Source organism: Peromyscus californicus, unplaced genomic scaffold (assembly GCF_007827085.1).
Source record: "Peromyscus californicus insignis strain IS unplaced genomic scaffold, ASM782708v3 Scaffold_4__1_contigs__length_199733344, whole genome shotgun sequence".
In the NCBI taxonomy this organism is placed as follows: Eukaryota; Metazoa; Chordata; class Mammalia; order Rodentia; family Cricetidae; genus Peromyscus; species Peromyscus californicus.
The window spans coordinates 15,815,105-15,830,057 of record NW_026294562.1 but is presented as its reverse complement, the minus strand read 5'-3'; the positions used below and the strand labels follow the sequence as shown (position 1 = coordinate 15,830,057).

At 48.8% G+C, this 14,953-nt stretch overlaps 1 protein-coding gene across 4 annotated transcripts in view; it reads left to right on the top strand.

The window, feature by feature from the left end:
* The first annotated feature begins 1,140 nt into the window (after positions 1-1,140).
* The window catches only part of Sufu (SUFU negative regulator of hedgehog signaling), a 108,869-nt gene continuing 95,056 nt past the window's right edge, over positions 1,141-14,953 (top strand). For all 4 annotated transcript variants that reach the window (XR_008223086.1, XM_052761981.1, XM_052761982.1 and 1 more), the window contains exons 1-2: positions 1,141-1,533; positions 6,123-6,257. Coding sequence is in view for 3 of the 4 variants with exons in the window: in XM_052761981.1 (XP_052617941.1) it covers positions 1,352-1,533; positions 6,123-6,257 (317 nt within the window). In the remaining variant the exon portion in view is untranslated. The remainder of the gene's footprint in view (positions 1,534-6,122; positions 6,258-14,953) is intronic.

Genomic DNA, 14,953 nt, shown 5'->3' with positions numbered 1-14,953 from the left:
GTACTGGGCTTCCAGGGAGCGGCCCGACCTCGCCTCCGAAGAACTACAATCCCCAGCATCCTTTGCCCCAGGGCTGGCGCTCCAAACGGGGCCCGAGTCCCACCGGGTTTAGAAAATTGGACGGTGTATTTCCGTTGTAGGGTGCCATGGGGTTTGTAGTCTCGGTAGACTCAAGAGCCACAGGTCGATGATTATGTTGCATGCCTGGATTTGTAGTCCCTTCGAAGCGTTTCCCAACACACTCTTAAATTCTGGAGTCTGGAGTACTTGTGCGTAGTTGAGATTGGATTTGTTCAGGGGCGGTTGAATTTTACAGGTTAGCCCCATCACTCAGCCATTTCTTCATTTGGGTAATATAAACCATTAATAAACATTTCTGGGACTGCCATGTCGCCCAGTGGTAGAAAGCTTCTCTAGCATGTACAAGATCCACAGCTGGCAGTGGTGGCACACACCTTTAGTCCCAGCACTCCGGAGGCAGAGGCAGGCAGATCTCTGAGTTCGAGGTCAGCTTGGTCTGCAGAGTGAGTTCCAGGACAGCCGGGGCCACACAGAAACCCTGTCTCGAAAAAGAAAACAAAAACCCTTGAAGCAAAAGCTAACAAAGGTTATCAAAAATACCTGTAGTTGGGTGCAATTGAACTACTGGTCTAAAATATTATCTAAAGCTTTAGAAACTGCTTTAATATCTCTTTTCTAGAGCTTAAAACCTTGATGGATGAAAATATTCAGGTGAGGAGAAAGTTGCGTAAATGCCCTGGAGTATTTATTTCCCTGCCTCTTCAAGTTGCGTTTAGTCCCTAGCACCAAGAAATATTAGAGTTGTAATATATTAATAATGACACACAAATGAATAATTGGTCAGTTGTCAAGTTTACCTTAAAATTGTGTGTCAGCAAAATAATGTTAAGGGCTTTGTAGGAGCTTCTTAACTTTCACCGGATCCTAGCACCTCTAGGTACCCCGCCTCGGTTTAACATGGGGTTCCTCCTAACACTAGGGGGAGGCCAAGATCCTTGGGACGCTCCCAGCACAGGGGCAGGGAGGCGGGGCCTACTGTCAAGTCACGCCTTCTCCACTTGTGACTGGCAGCGGCACTAGCCAATGGATGCCAGCCAAGGGCACGCCGACGCCCCGCCCCCTGGGGCTCCCCGCGGTCCCGCAGCACCCTCTGGCCGACTCCGCGAAGGCTAGGGCTTGGGCGGACGGAGCACCGTGCGCAGGCGCGGAGTTAGACCTCGCCGTAGCCCCCATCGCCCCGGGGAGTCTCATCCACAGTGGGTCCGCCGGCCCATCGGGGCGCTTTCCCTCCTATCCCCTCCCGGGTTCCCCGCGCGCCCCACGCGCCCCGATGGCGGAGCTGCGGCCTAGCGTCGCCCCCGGCCCCGCCGCGCCCCCGGCCCCTGGCCCTAGTGCCCCTCCGGCCTTTGCCTCGCTCTTTCCCCCGGGACTGCACGCCATCTACGGAGAGTGCCGCCGCCTTTACCCTGACCAGCCGAACCCGCTCCAGGTCACCGCTATCGTCAAGTACTGGTATGCTCTGGGCCTCGGGAGGACGGGGGCCGGCCGGGAAAGCTTCGAGCGCCGGGGACGAAGTAATTTGCAGGAAGAAAACGGTTAAAGTACTTGGGAACCGGGAGCTTCCTGATGCTGGGGAAGGAGTTAAGACAGAAGTTGGGAGTGGGGACAAAGGGTTAACGGATCCCTTGAGTAGAGAGGGGGTAACCGGGATTAGGAGAACTGAGAACTGGGGGTGTATGCAGGAGCGGAGGGGGCACTGTGAGAGGGAACTGTAAACGTGGAGAAAGGAGGGGGCGCCTGTAGTGGGTCACTAGTGGGCTTGGGGAAGCCAGGGGGCGGCTGGAGTAGAATGGGGGAGGTGAGGCGGGGCCTGGAGAACCTTTGAGAGGGCTTTGGAGGGCACGAGACCGCGTAGTCTAGGGCGGTCCGGGGACCAGGACGCCCTTGTGGGCAGGAGGGAGCAAGATGAGGCCACTGTGCCTTTGATGAGTGAAGAGTTGAGACAACCTTCTTCGGGACCCTCCGGAGTGCAGGAGCTTCTGTCATTCAGTGCGAAGCTGTTGCTCTTGAAGTTTGACAGAGCAACCCTTCCAGATAAACTTTTTGCTTACTCTGCACAGTTCTCTCTCTGCAGAGGTTGCTTCTGGCGTTGCAGCTGCTTTTGCTTTAGGACGTTAGTTAAGAACAGGCTCAGGGAGAGCCATGCTTCGGCTTGGGAGAGATTGAAGGGGATCGTAGCTTGCCACTTACGGTGGGCAGTGCATGTTGGAGACCTGAGCTGTGAGCAGGGGCAGTGATGTGCAGCCTGAAGAAGCTCTTCCTGTCATATCTTCAGGATTTCAGCCGGTTTCTCTGGGAAGCTCAAGATAACTTTAAAGTTGCTCAGTAAAGGATCCGTTTTCAAATGGACTGACCTTGGGGTAGAAACGACCCTTTCTGATTCCCATTCTTGTTTGCACCCTGTCTTCAGTCAGCCATCAGACAAAACAGGTGTTATGGGGACGAGTTCTCAAGGTCTTTCTGGACCAAAAATAAGCCAAGAGGTGGCCGCATTCATGCAGGAACTCAGTGTATTAGGTGACCCCTTTCAGTGGATCCTAGAAGACTCCCAGCTTGGGGTACTGGCAGAAGGGGGACCTGAAGGGGGAAGTGGATGTCTTTGCTGGTTACACCCCCTTTAGGGCTGACTCTTTTTCTTATGTGACATCCTCTTACTGCCTCTGGAGATGGCACTTAGGCTGTACAGGGCTGAGGCTAACTCCCTGTGTCAGTGGGAGGATGATGCAAAGAAAACTGACAGCCCGGAAGGGCCTGGGGCCCGGCCTCTCCTAGCCGCCAGGAGGTATGCCCCATGCCCCGGCAGTGCATCTGTGGCAAGCACACTGTTTCAAGAGTGCTTCTGAGTGGAAAACAGCTCTTGCTAACCTTTGGCTTGTTTGTTTGGTTGGTTGGTTTTGGTTTTTTTTTTTTTTTTTTGGTTTTTCGAGACAGGGTTTCTCTGTGTAGCTTTGCGCCTTTACCTGGGACTCACTTGGTAGCCCAGGCTGGCCTCGAACTCACAGAGATCCGCCTGGCTCTGCCTCCCGAGTGCTGGGATTAAAGGCGTGCGCCACCACCGCCCGGCTTGGTTTTGTTTTTTTTTTTTTTTTTTTTTTGTTTTTTTTTGTTTTTGGTTTTTGGTTTTTCGAGACAGGGTTTCTCTGTGTAGCTTTGCGCCTTTCCTGGAACTCGCTTTGGAGACCAGGCTGGCCTCGAACTCACAGAGATCCGCCTGGCTCTGCCTCCCGAGTGCTGGGATTAAAGGCGTGCGCCACCACCGCCCGGCGGTTTTGGTTTTTTTAAGCTAGGATCTCACTATGTAGCTCTGGCTGTCCTGAAACTTACTATGTAGAACAAGCTGGCTGGCCTCAAACTCACAGAGATTCCCCTGCCTCTGCCTCCGGAATGCTGGGATTAAAGGCGGTCACCACTGAGGCCAGTAGCTCTTGCTAACTTAATCAACCATTTTAATTGCACCTTTATATTTAACTATGTTGTGAACTTGCCCCATGTTATGAGAGAAGCTGGCCTTCCCATGATGTTTGGGCTGATCTTAAGTGTGAGGGGAAATCCCTGTGGAGGATAGGGCAGCTGGCTTTGTGTCACTGCATGGCTATCAAGAGAGTTGTTCGTTAAAGGTACTGGAAGCATTATGCAAAGGACCAAGAGAAGTTACAGCATGTTTTTTTTTTTCTTTCTGCTGGAAGCTTGTAGAGAGGCAGTATCCACAGAGGTAGCCCAGCATGTGAGAACAACTGAGAAGGCATGTATGTACAGCGCTTTGTAAAATAAGAAATGCCACCTAGATGCAGGAATCCGAGAGGAGACAGCCTAGGGGCTGGCTTCTTCTGGGATGAGAGGGATTTGCAGAATTGAGATACCGAAGTGTATTCCTAACCCTTCGGTTCTCACCGCAGGGTGACTGACTCAACTGCTTGGGTCTGGCTATAGGATTTCTTTGGGTCTCAGGGGTGGCTTTTTAGCTAGTGGTCCCTGGCCGGCAGGGGACTCCAGCTAATAGTTGAGACTTTCACAGGCAAGGTAAGGACCAAAGCAGGAGACAGAGCCTGGTGCCCGGTCCACTCTAGTCCTGCGCTGCCCTATAGAGAGGACAGGTGTTCGGGAATTAAGGAAAGGGATGCTTTAGGCCATTAGATCTCGTCTTTTTTTAGTTTTTCCAGACAGGGTTTCTCTGTGTAGCCCTGGCTGTCCTGGAACCCACAAAGATCCGCCTGCCTCTGCCTCCCAAGTGCTGGGACTAAAGGCGTGCGCCACCACCGCCCAGCTCCCTGACTCCTCTTAAGGCCTCTTTTTGATGTGATCTCTCCTGGGAGACTGTCTGAAGGAGCTACAGCATGCTGACAGGTGGAGCAGGACAGCATACAGTGGCACTTCTTGTTACTGGGTGGACCTAGGCTGCAGCAAAGGCTCTTGGGGGTTTCCAGAAGGAAGTTGGAGGGAGTATGGAGCCTGTCTGTTTTAGGGTTCTGCAGCCATAATGGGGTTCTTTTCTTTCCTCTGTCCATCCCCCAAATTTTTCTAAATCCAGTGGGTTTAGTGAAATCACAGTTAAAGACAAACATAGAGGCTGGGCGGTGGTAGCGCAGGCCTTAATCCCAGCACTTGGGAGGCAGAGGCGGGGGATCTCTGAATTCCAGGACAGGGCTAGTTCCAGGACAGCCAGGAGTACACAGGAAAACCCTGTCTTGAAAAACAACAAACAAACAAACAAACAAAAGGTAGACATAGAGACTTGTCCCTTTACCTGACCCACTCAGGTGAGATCTAAGTTATTTGTAGTGACTTTCTTCCTTATGAGTTCTATAAATAACTTAGCATTTTCTTTTTGCGGGAGAGTAAGGATTTCTGCAAAGACTAATAACATCCTGGCAAAGAGGATGAAACCAGACTTACTGGTTTTAAAATAGGGTTTGAATTGCATGGTCCCAGCACACTGGCTGGGATCTCCTGTACCATGTCTTTTATTTGGTTGTTAGTGTTCCCTTAGTAGTTCAGCCTGCTTGAAGTGCACTCCTGACCATGTTCCAGGACCAGGCACAGATTCTCCAGCCTGTGGTCCATGTGAGGCAGCTCAAATGTGGAGTTCATGGGCACAGTGCACACTTCCTTCTGCTGATGGTTTCTATTTAGTGTGCTTCTCAAGTCTACTGTGTTTTCCTATCCGTTCTGAAGAAAAGCGGTTTTGTTTGTTGTTTGTTTTGTTTTGCTTAAGCACTGATTGCTAAAAGAACTTTTATTGAATTAAATCTTCAGTGAGGTAATGACTGAATCTCTTCCTCAACTGCTTCTCTGTTGGATTTGTGGGGAAATTTAATGTGGTCCTTAGGAGCTTCAAATCGGGAACTGTCACAGCTCTTCCTTTGAGACAGATGCCTCCTGGGATGCTCTTTAGAGTGCAGGTGTGGACAGGGTTCAACCTGGTTCGTGTTGAGTGCTCTGTGCAGAGCTGGGCTAGTTGATGTTTGGACTTGGTCGCTTTGCAGCGACTAAGTTTTGATCTGTGGATTGCAGGCCAGGATCTGTGCAGAGCAGAGGCTTTGTGTGTATTTAGAAGACACAATAAGAGAAGGCACAATGCAGACTTCCAGGAACTAACTGTCTAAGAGACAGGTGTAGAATGAAACCTGTACTGCCAGGAATGATGTCCATTGGGCATGCTCTGGATAGTCATTCAAGAGAAGCCGGTGGTTAAATATGCTATCTCTTACCTTGAAGCCTGGCAAGCTCTCAGGCAGCACAGGAGACTCCGTTTGGAGTCAGCAACTTAAAACAGGCGAAAGCAGAGTGCAAGTCTGCTGCATTTCTAAAATGGCCCTGTCTGTTGGAGGGAAGAGAAGGGAATTTGTTGATCATGTGACATCACATAGCCTCAGCTGCTTTCCCTTGGCTCAGCACTAAAGAGATTTTTTTGCCTCCCTTTAGTTATCTTCTGCTTTAGGTCCCTCTAGGATGGGGCGTTTGGGTTCAGAGAGAAGAGCCTCCTACTTGCTATTTTCTGGTTTCCAGGTTTAAATCGACACCTTGTGTTCTGTCTTTTGCAGGTTGGGTGGTCCAGACCCCTTGGATTATGTCAGCATGTACAGGAACATGGGGAGTCCTTCTGCCAACATCCCTGAGCACTGGCATTACATCAGCTTTGGCCTGAGCGACCTCTATGGTGACAGCAGAGTCCATGAGTGAGTGTCTGCCACCTGTCCTTCTTCGACCCTAAGCCTGTTTCTGAGGTTTTATTGAACATGTGTGATAATAGTGATTCTATGAGGGTGACACTTTGCAGTGTTACCTCTCTGATTCTGCCTTCTGCTTGTTCTGGCTAGCCTGGAACTTGCTATGTAGACCAAGCTGGTCTTGAACTTGTGGCGGAGGGGCTGCTTGTAGAATGACTTGGGTTGGTCTTGGACCTCCCCATCCTCCACTTGAGCCTCCTGGGTGACAGGGGTTGTAGGTGTGTGCTGCCAAACTTGCATCCAGCTGTGCTTGGATTGCCCCCTTCGTTTTTAGCACTGATCCGATTCTGTTCTCTGCCCTATGCCTTGTGAAATCTTACCCTTCTTGAAGCTAAAGAGATGCTCAGCCATGGCTCAAGTGATTAAGAGCACTGGCTGCTCTTCCACAGGACCCAGGTTCAATTCCCAGCACCACAGGGCAGCTCACAGCTGTCTGTAACTCCAGTTCCAGCAGATTCAGTGTCTTCTTTTGGTCTCTGCAGGCAATAGGCACATAACTGGTGCATAGACATACATGCAGCCCAAACACCCATACACTTAAAATAATGGAACAATTCAACAATTTTCTTTCTCTTCTCCCTGATTTCTCTTTATAATCACCTAATATAAGTTTTAATTCTAAAACATATTTTGAAACCAAGCAAAATATAATTAACTTAGTATTTAATCTTCCAGAATTGCAATTAGAATAATTATAAAAGCTAACAACATTTTTTAAATCACTGATTATGCGCCGAGTACTCTTCTAGTTATTTTGTACATATGTGTCACTAATGAATTTAATTTTCAGCATAACATTGTAAAACTGGTAGATGATAATATGTGCCCGACTTATAGAGCTTCTATAACTTAATCAATATCATTTCTCAGCAGTGTGAGGGCCAAGATTGATTGATTGATTGGGTGATTGATTCAGAGCCAGGATTTAGATGTTGACAGCCTGGCTCCACAGGTCACACTCCTTCAGGACCAAACCCAGGTCCTCAGGCTGTATCATGGAACTACATCTTCAGTTCAGGTAGTCTATAGGCTGGGTTTTTTTGAGACACATTCTCACTATGTAGCCCTGACATGCCTGGAACTCATTATGTGAAAGTATTTAACACAGCAACATGGGAGATATTAAGAACTACAGAAAACTGGGAAAAAGTTATGATCATCTTCATTAACAGATCATCATCTCTCTAGAGTCGTGTCTACAGAGCCAGGACAGGAGGAGCCTTGCTACCTTTCAGCTGGCCTAAGCTGACTACCCCCACCCGGATAGAAGAACATGGTGGAGGAGGGCCTTCTTGCTACCAGAGTCTCTTGTTATTGCTGTCTTACCGACGAGGAAACTGAATTGCTCAAGCCTCGCATCTAGCTTATAAAGAACTGGAATTTGAATTTCACTGAGTCCAGAGTTTGAACTCTTAAATTACTGCACTATACCATACCAGCTCCTTTCCCACAGGCCCAGGCTAGCTTTCTCTGTCTTTTGTTAGGCTCAGCAGCCAGGCCTCCTCTCTTCCCTAGCACATGGCAGGTAGTGTCTGTGCCTGTCTTCACAGCCTTCAAAATGGATCAGCAGAAACCTTGGGAATAGACTTAATCTTGCCTGAGTGGGGACCTGTTTTTTGTTGTTGTTTATTTTCATTTATTTATTTTTATGTGCGTTGGTGTTTTGCCTGCATGTATATCTGTGTGAGGGTTTAGGATCCCCTGGAACTGGAGTTACAGACAGTTCTGAGCTACCATATGGGAATTGAACCTGGGTCCTTTGGAAGAGCAGCCAGTGCTCTTAACCATTGAGCCATCTCTCCAGCCTTGGGGACCCTGTTTTACGGTATTTATTGTGGAGCTAGAATGATTAAAAAAAATATGAGGAAGTAAGGAGACTATGATTATACTGGTTTGGGGAGACAGACTGACCTACATCCCCTTGAGCTAGAGTTGTAGGTGGTTGTGAGCCACCTGATATGGATGCTGGGAACCCAGCTCAATTTCTCTGGAAGAGCAGGAAGTGCTCTTAGCAACCTTCAGAGAGTGCCAGTGAGATGGTTTAGTAAGTAAAGGTACTTGCTGCCAAGCCTGATGATAACCTGAGTTTATTCCTGGAATAAAGTTTTAACCTGGAACCCGTGTAAAGATGGAGGGGAGAATCACCTCCACAGCTGCTCACTGATCTCCATACTCCTGACATGGTACACATGTGCACATTCATCCTCATACACAGTCTTAGTTAGGGTTACTGTGTGATGAAACACTGTGACCAAAAACAGCTTGGGGAGGAGAGCGTTTATTTGGCTTCCATATCCTAAATCACAGTCTGTTGAGGCAAGCCAGAGTGAGAACTCCAAACCAGACAGGAACCTGGAGACAGGAGCTGATGCAGAGGTCACAGAGGAGTGCTTGTTCCTCACGGCAGCACCCAGGTCCACCAGACCAGGGCAGTACCACCCACAAAGTGCTGGACCCTCCCAGGTTAATAACTCATTAAGAAAATGCCCTACATGTAGTGGCACACACCTTTAATCCCAGCACTCAAGAGGCCAGCCTCGTCTATATAATGAGTTCCAGGACAGCCAGGGCTATGTAGAGAGACCCTCTCAAAAAAACAAAATTTAAAAAAAGGTTTTTTTTTTTTTTTGGGTGTGTGTGTGTGTGTGTGTGTGTGTGTGTGTGTGTGTGTGTGTGTGTGAGAGTGTATGAGTGTATGGGCACATGTGACCATGAAGGCTAGAAGAAGGAGTTGGCTCTCCAGAGCTGGCATTACAGGCAGTTCTGAGCCTTCTGATGTGGGTGGTGGGAACAGAACTGTGCTCTTCTGAGAGAGCATCAAGCACTCTTAACCACTGAGTCGTCTCTCCAGGTCCCCTCCCCTCCACGAGGAGTCATTACCTCTTAAGTATAGGCACAGAAATTCAGAGGTGTTTGCTATCCAGGTGGTAAAGTCAAGGCTGTATCTGGTGGCACCAAAGTCTGTTCCTCGCCACGGTGTCGCCCCGTTTCTATTGTTCCCACCGTGTCCCCTCCTAGCAGCATCCTTCTCTTTGCCTCACAGTTCGTTGAGGATAGAGACAGGTGTTTCCTCGCTCAGGGACAGGAGGGGGAGCCCTGGTTGATAATCCTGAGGTGAAGAGCGAGTGATTGGCATGGCCATTTCCACCCACGGTCTTTCCCACCTCACATTCAATAGAGGGGACAGGACGAGGACAATTGTTTGCGACAGAACTGTTAGTCATACAAGCATGCGGAGCTGAACGTGGCTCCCCAGCACCCACAGTAAGCCGGGCATGGTGGTGCACACCTGTAATCGTAGTACTGGGCAGGTGGAGACAGGAGGATGCCTGGAGCTCACCGGCTAGTTAGTCTTGCTGTTTGGTGAGCTCCAGGCTCAGTAAGAGACCCTGTCTCAAAAAATAAGGGGGGAAGCAATGAAGGCAGACTCCTATTGGTGAGGTGAGAGGTGGCTGTGGCTTGTTCCTTTGTCTCTCTGATCTTTCAGCATTTACCCCAATATCTGGCTCCGGGTTTTTATTAAGACCAATTAGGATTCGTACTGTACCTAACATCAACTTGTAGTCTCCACACATGTGCACACTTACATGAACATGTACACACACACATACCACACACACGTATATATGTATATTACTGTTTGGATGCTGAGACTGTACTCAGCTCCCCAGCCCAGGTGGGTACACACCCTACCACTGAACTACACATTACAAGTGTAAAAACATAAAAATTATGTCATGGGATCTCATGGTATTTTGACACATAGATAAATCATGTAGTGCTCACACAACTTCATTTCATGTATTTATAATTTTTGAATGGTTAAAACATTCGCAATCCTTTTTTTAGCTTCCTGAAAAGTGCAGTGCTCTCCTGTTGTTTACAGGCACCCGGGGTGCACGTGTACCCCTGGGTTTCTTGAACTTAGTCCCTAGTTGCCTGACCAGCTTCTCCCCATTCTGCTCTTCTCCTCTCTCTGTGGCCCCCGGTTCCACTCAGTTTCTCTGAGTGTATCAAAAGTGTATCAAAGGGTTTCTCTGTGAAGCCCTGGCTGTCCTGGAACTCGCTCTGTAGATTCAGCTGGCCTCGAACTCTCAGAGACCCACTTGCCTCTGCCTCCCGAGCGCTGGTTTGTTTTTATTCTTGACTATTTTTGTTTTTATTTTATGTGTATGAGTGTTTTGCGTCCTCTAGAAGAGCAGCCAGTGCTCTTAACTGGCTGAACCATCTCTCCAGTCCTTGGCTTGGTTTTTGAAATAGGGTTTCATGTACTTGCTTCAAACTTGGCGTGCTGCTGAGGATGACTTTGAACTTGTGATCCTCCTGCTTACTCTACCCCACTGCTGGGGTTGCAGCTGTATGCTACTGCAGCCAGGTTTTATGTGGTGCTGGGGCTGGAGCCCCGAGCTTCGTGCATGCTAGGCAGACACTACCAGATGAGCCACAGCCCTAGTCCAAAAGGCTTTGAAGAAGCTGTTTCTAAAGTTGAAGGATAAAATAGATTCTAGCTTGGAGCACCAACAGGGGACAGCAGGAGGGTTTTCTAGAGAGAAAGAGGCTACCACAATGCCTGCAGTAGAAGAGACTGCCCTTTCCCAGTCCCCACACTTGGGAGGTGTCAGACATCTGAACCCGAGCTGCCAAGCGCTTGTCGGAATCCTGCAGCCCTGGCTGTTTCCTTTGTGGCCTGGCAGTTATGGACAGAGTGGGGAGATGTGAGGGGCTGTGAAAGTGGTAACGTCAGTGCCTTTCTCTGAGGATTTCCGGCAGCTCCTGGGACCTCCAGAAGCCCTCACTAGACGGAAAGTTCCTGAGGCTGAGGAAGGCCTTCGAGGCTGGCTAACTGGAGTGTGTTCGTGAATGAGGACAGACTTCCCAGTGAGAGTCTGTGGGGCCGTCATCTGCTCGATGTACTGGACTGGTTCCAGAGACTGTCTTCAAGTGGCGTTGACCCAAATGTTGTGGCCCTATGGTTAGAGCCACACTTCACCACCATGGGTGAGCTAGGCTGGGCCCCACACATGCTGACTGGTTGACAGACATGGCATGTCTAAGTGGGTTTGGTGGTGTTCTGGCCTCACCTGAGGGCTGGAGCTGTGGCTGGCAAGCTTCCTGCAGCTGCCGTGACTGAGGCAGTGGAGAGTCTTCTTTCCTTTCATGGCCTCCTTCCCTGGAGTTATTCACTGAAACACTGGACACAGATTAACTTGTCCACTTGAGTTAGTGTGGACTCGTCCCCTGCAGCTGAGACAGGTTAACTTGCCTTTCTCAAAGCTTGCCTTGTGGGAGCTCTGTGACATGCCCCTTTATCTGCTGGGGTCTCCAGTAGAAGCCCTGCCTTGGCTCTGTGTGTGTGTGCATGTCTTGGCCTTGCCTCCCCGTGGATCTGAGCTTCTCTCCCTCCCTGGAGTGCCTCACAAGACCACCTGTGTGTGACCGTCCCTAGGATAGCCCCAGGGTAGCCCCGCCGAGTTCAGCAAGCTGGAGGAAATGCTCTGTGGGGTCAGTAGAGGGCAGGCCACTCTGAAGCCTCAGAGGTGTTTGGTTTTAGGGTAACTGGAACAGAGACAGTCACTGCTAAGGCCAGGGATTCAGACCCGAATGGGGTAGAGATCCAGAAAGGGCCTAGACCTCTTTTTTTTTTTTTCATTACATTTATTTGGGGAGTGGTGCAGACACATGTGCCCCAGTCCGTGTGTAGAGATCAGAGGACAACTTGCAGGAGTTGGTTCTCTCTTCACCATGTGGGTCCCCAGGACCAAACTCGGATGGTCAGGCTGACAGCAAGCTCCTTTACTCCACAGCTCAATAGACCTCTTATTTATAATGACTGTGGTGCTGGATATCAGACCCAGGACTTTGTGCATGCTAGACAGGCTCTCTAGAAGCCCAGGCCCTAGACTGAAGTTTCCAGTGCTGACAATTCCCTTTCCTAAACCATTGTGGTATTGTGTGTGTGTGTGTGTGTGTGTGTGTGTGTGTGTGTGTGTGTATGTGTGTGTGTGTGTGAGTCTGTGTGTGTGAATGTGTGAGTGTGTGTGTGTCTGTGTGTGAATGTGTGTGTATGTGTCTGTGTTTATGTGTATATGTATGTGTGTCTGTGTGTATGTGTATATGTGTGTGTGTATGTGTGTGTGAATGTGTGTATGTGTATATGTATGTGTGTATGTGTTTATGTGTATGTGTATGTGTGTGTGTATATGTATGTTTGTGAGTGTGTGTGTATACATACACTAGCTCATGGAGGCCTGGACTTTGGTTATCTTCCTCTGTTCCTTATTTTTTTGAGGCAGGATGTTGCTTGAGTTTTCCTGCCTGGCCCACAGTCAGGACAAATCTCTCTCACCTGCCAGTCCCACAGCCTCTCAGACCCGACCAAGTAAACACAGAGACTTATATTGCTTACAAACTGTATGGCCGTGGCAGGCTTCTTGCTAACTGTTCTTACAGCTTAAATTAATCCATTTCTATTAATCTATACTTTGTCACATGGCTCGTGGCTTACCGGCATCTTCACATGCTGTTTCTCATCATGGCGGCTGGCAGTGTCTCTCTCACTCAGCCTTCCACTTCCCAGCTTTATTCTCCTCCTTGTCCCGCCTACACTTCCTGCCTAGCCAATGGCCAATCAGTGTTTTATTTATTGACTAATCAGCAACACATTTGCCATACAGAACATCCCACAGCAGCCGGATCTCTCACTGTCTTACTTGGGGTAATTATTGCTGTGATGAAACACTATGGCCAAAAGCATCTTGAGGAGGAAGGGTTTATTTGACTTACACTCCCACATCAGTGTTCATCATTGGAGGAGGTCAGGACAGGCACTGAAGCCGGGCAGGAGCCTGGAGGCGGGAGCTGATGCAGAGGCCGTGGAGGGGTGCTGCTTGCTGCTTGTCCCTTACAGCTTGCTCAGCAGTTCTCTTGTAGAAGCCAGGCCCCCCAGCCAGGGGTGGTTCCACCCATAATGGCCTGAACCCTCCTACATCAATGGCTAATTAAGAAAATGCCCCATAGGCTTGCCTATCCCCTGATCTTATGGAGGCATTTTCTCAATTGAGGTTCCTTCTTCTCAGTTGACATAAAAACTAGCCAGGACACTCACTGAACCTGGAGTTTGCTGTTTCAGCTACTCTGGCTGGCCATTAAGATCTCAGAATCCACCTGTTGCTGCCCCTCACCCCCACTGAGGCTACAAACTTATACCATTATGCTCAACTTTTACGTGGGTGACGAGGATATGATCTCAGGTACTCATGGTTGCATAGCAAGTCTTTTCCCACTGAGCCATCTCCCCAGCTTATACATCTATCTACATCTATATATTTTTTTCTGAGACAGGATCTCATGTAGTCCAGGCTGGCCTTGGAGCTGTATACCTAGCTGGGCAGTGGTGACACATGCTGTTAACCCCAGCACTCAGGAGACCGAGGGGTCAGCCTGTTCTTCAGAGTGCGTTCCAGGACAGCTAGGGCTACACAGAGAAACCCTGTCTTGAACAAACCAAAAAAAAAAAAAGAAAGAAAGAAAGAGAGAGAGAGAGAGAGAGAGAGAGAGAGAGAGAGAGAGAGAAAGAAAGAAAGAAAGAAAGAAAGAAAGAAAGAAAGAAAGAAAGAAAGAAAGAAAGAAAGAAACTTAAGTACACCTGAGGATGATCTAGAATGCCTAATCCTCTTACCTCCACCTCATAAAGAGCCCTGATGAATGATCTCCTTACCCGTCCTAATAACCCTGCAGCTTTCTGACCTGACTCTCAGACCCAGAGGACTAGGTTGTACAGCACACAACCTATCAAAGTGACATTGAGCCCTCTTTAAAATTCACGTCAAGCTGAGCAGTGGTGGCGCATGCCTTTAATCCCAGCACTCTGGAGGTAGAGCCAGGACGATCTCTCTAAGTTTGAGGCCAGCCTGGTCTACAGAGTGAGATCCAGGACAGGCACCAAAACTACACAGAGAAACCCTGTCTCCAAAAAACCAAAAAAACAAACAAACAAACAAATTCACGTCAGGCCCTGGAGAGATGGCTCAGCAGTTAAGAGCACTTGCTGCTTTTCCAGAGGATCAGAGTTTGGTTCCTAGCACTCACATTGGGCAGCTCACAGCTGCCCACAAACTCTAGCTCCAGGGGACCCAACATCCTCTTTTGGCCTCCATGTGCATCCACACACTCAGTACATACATTCATATAAATACATACATACACATGAATAAAAATGCTAATTTCACAACATTGGGGGCTGAAGAGATGGTTCAGTGGTTAAGAGAATGTACTTCACTTGCAGAGGACCCAAGTTCATTTTCCAGCATCCACAGTGGCTTACAACACAACCATCTTTAACTCCTGAGAACCTGAGTTTGAGCCCTGAAACCCACGTAAAGGTGGAAGCAAAGAACTGACTCTGTGAAGTTGTCTTCTGATCTACACACACACACACACACACACACACACACACACACACACACACACACACACACACGATATTATATTAATAAAAAACTAGGTTCTGTGGCCCTGCCCTTAACTGCCCAAGGGGAGCTTAGCTACTTCATACAGACCCCACGGATGAGGAAGCTTCTGGGCAGCAAAAAATGTATTCAGAATCCAAGTGTGTTAAGGATTAGAGTAGTGGTTCTCAATCTGTG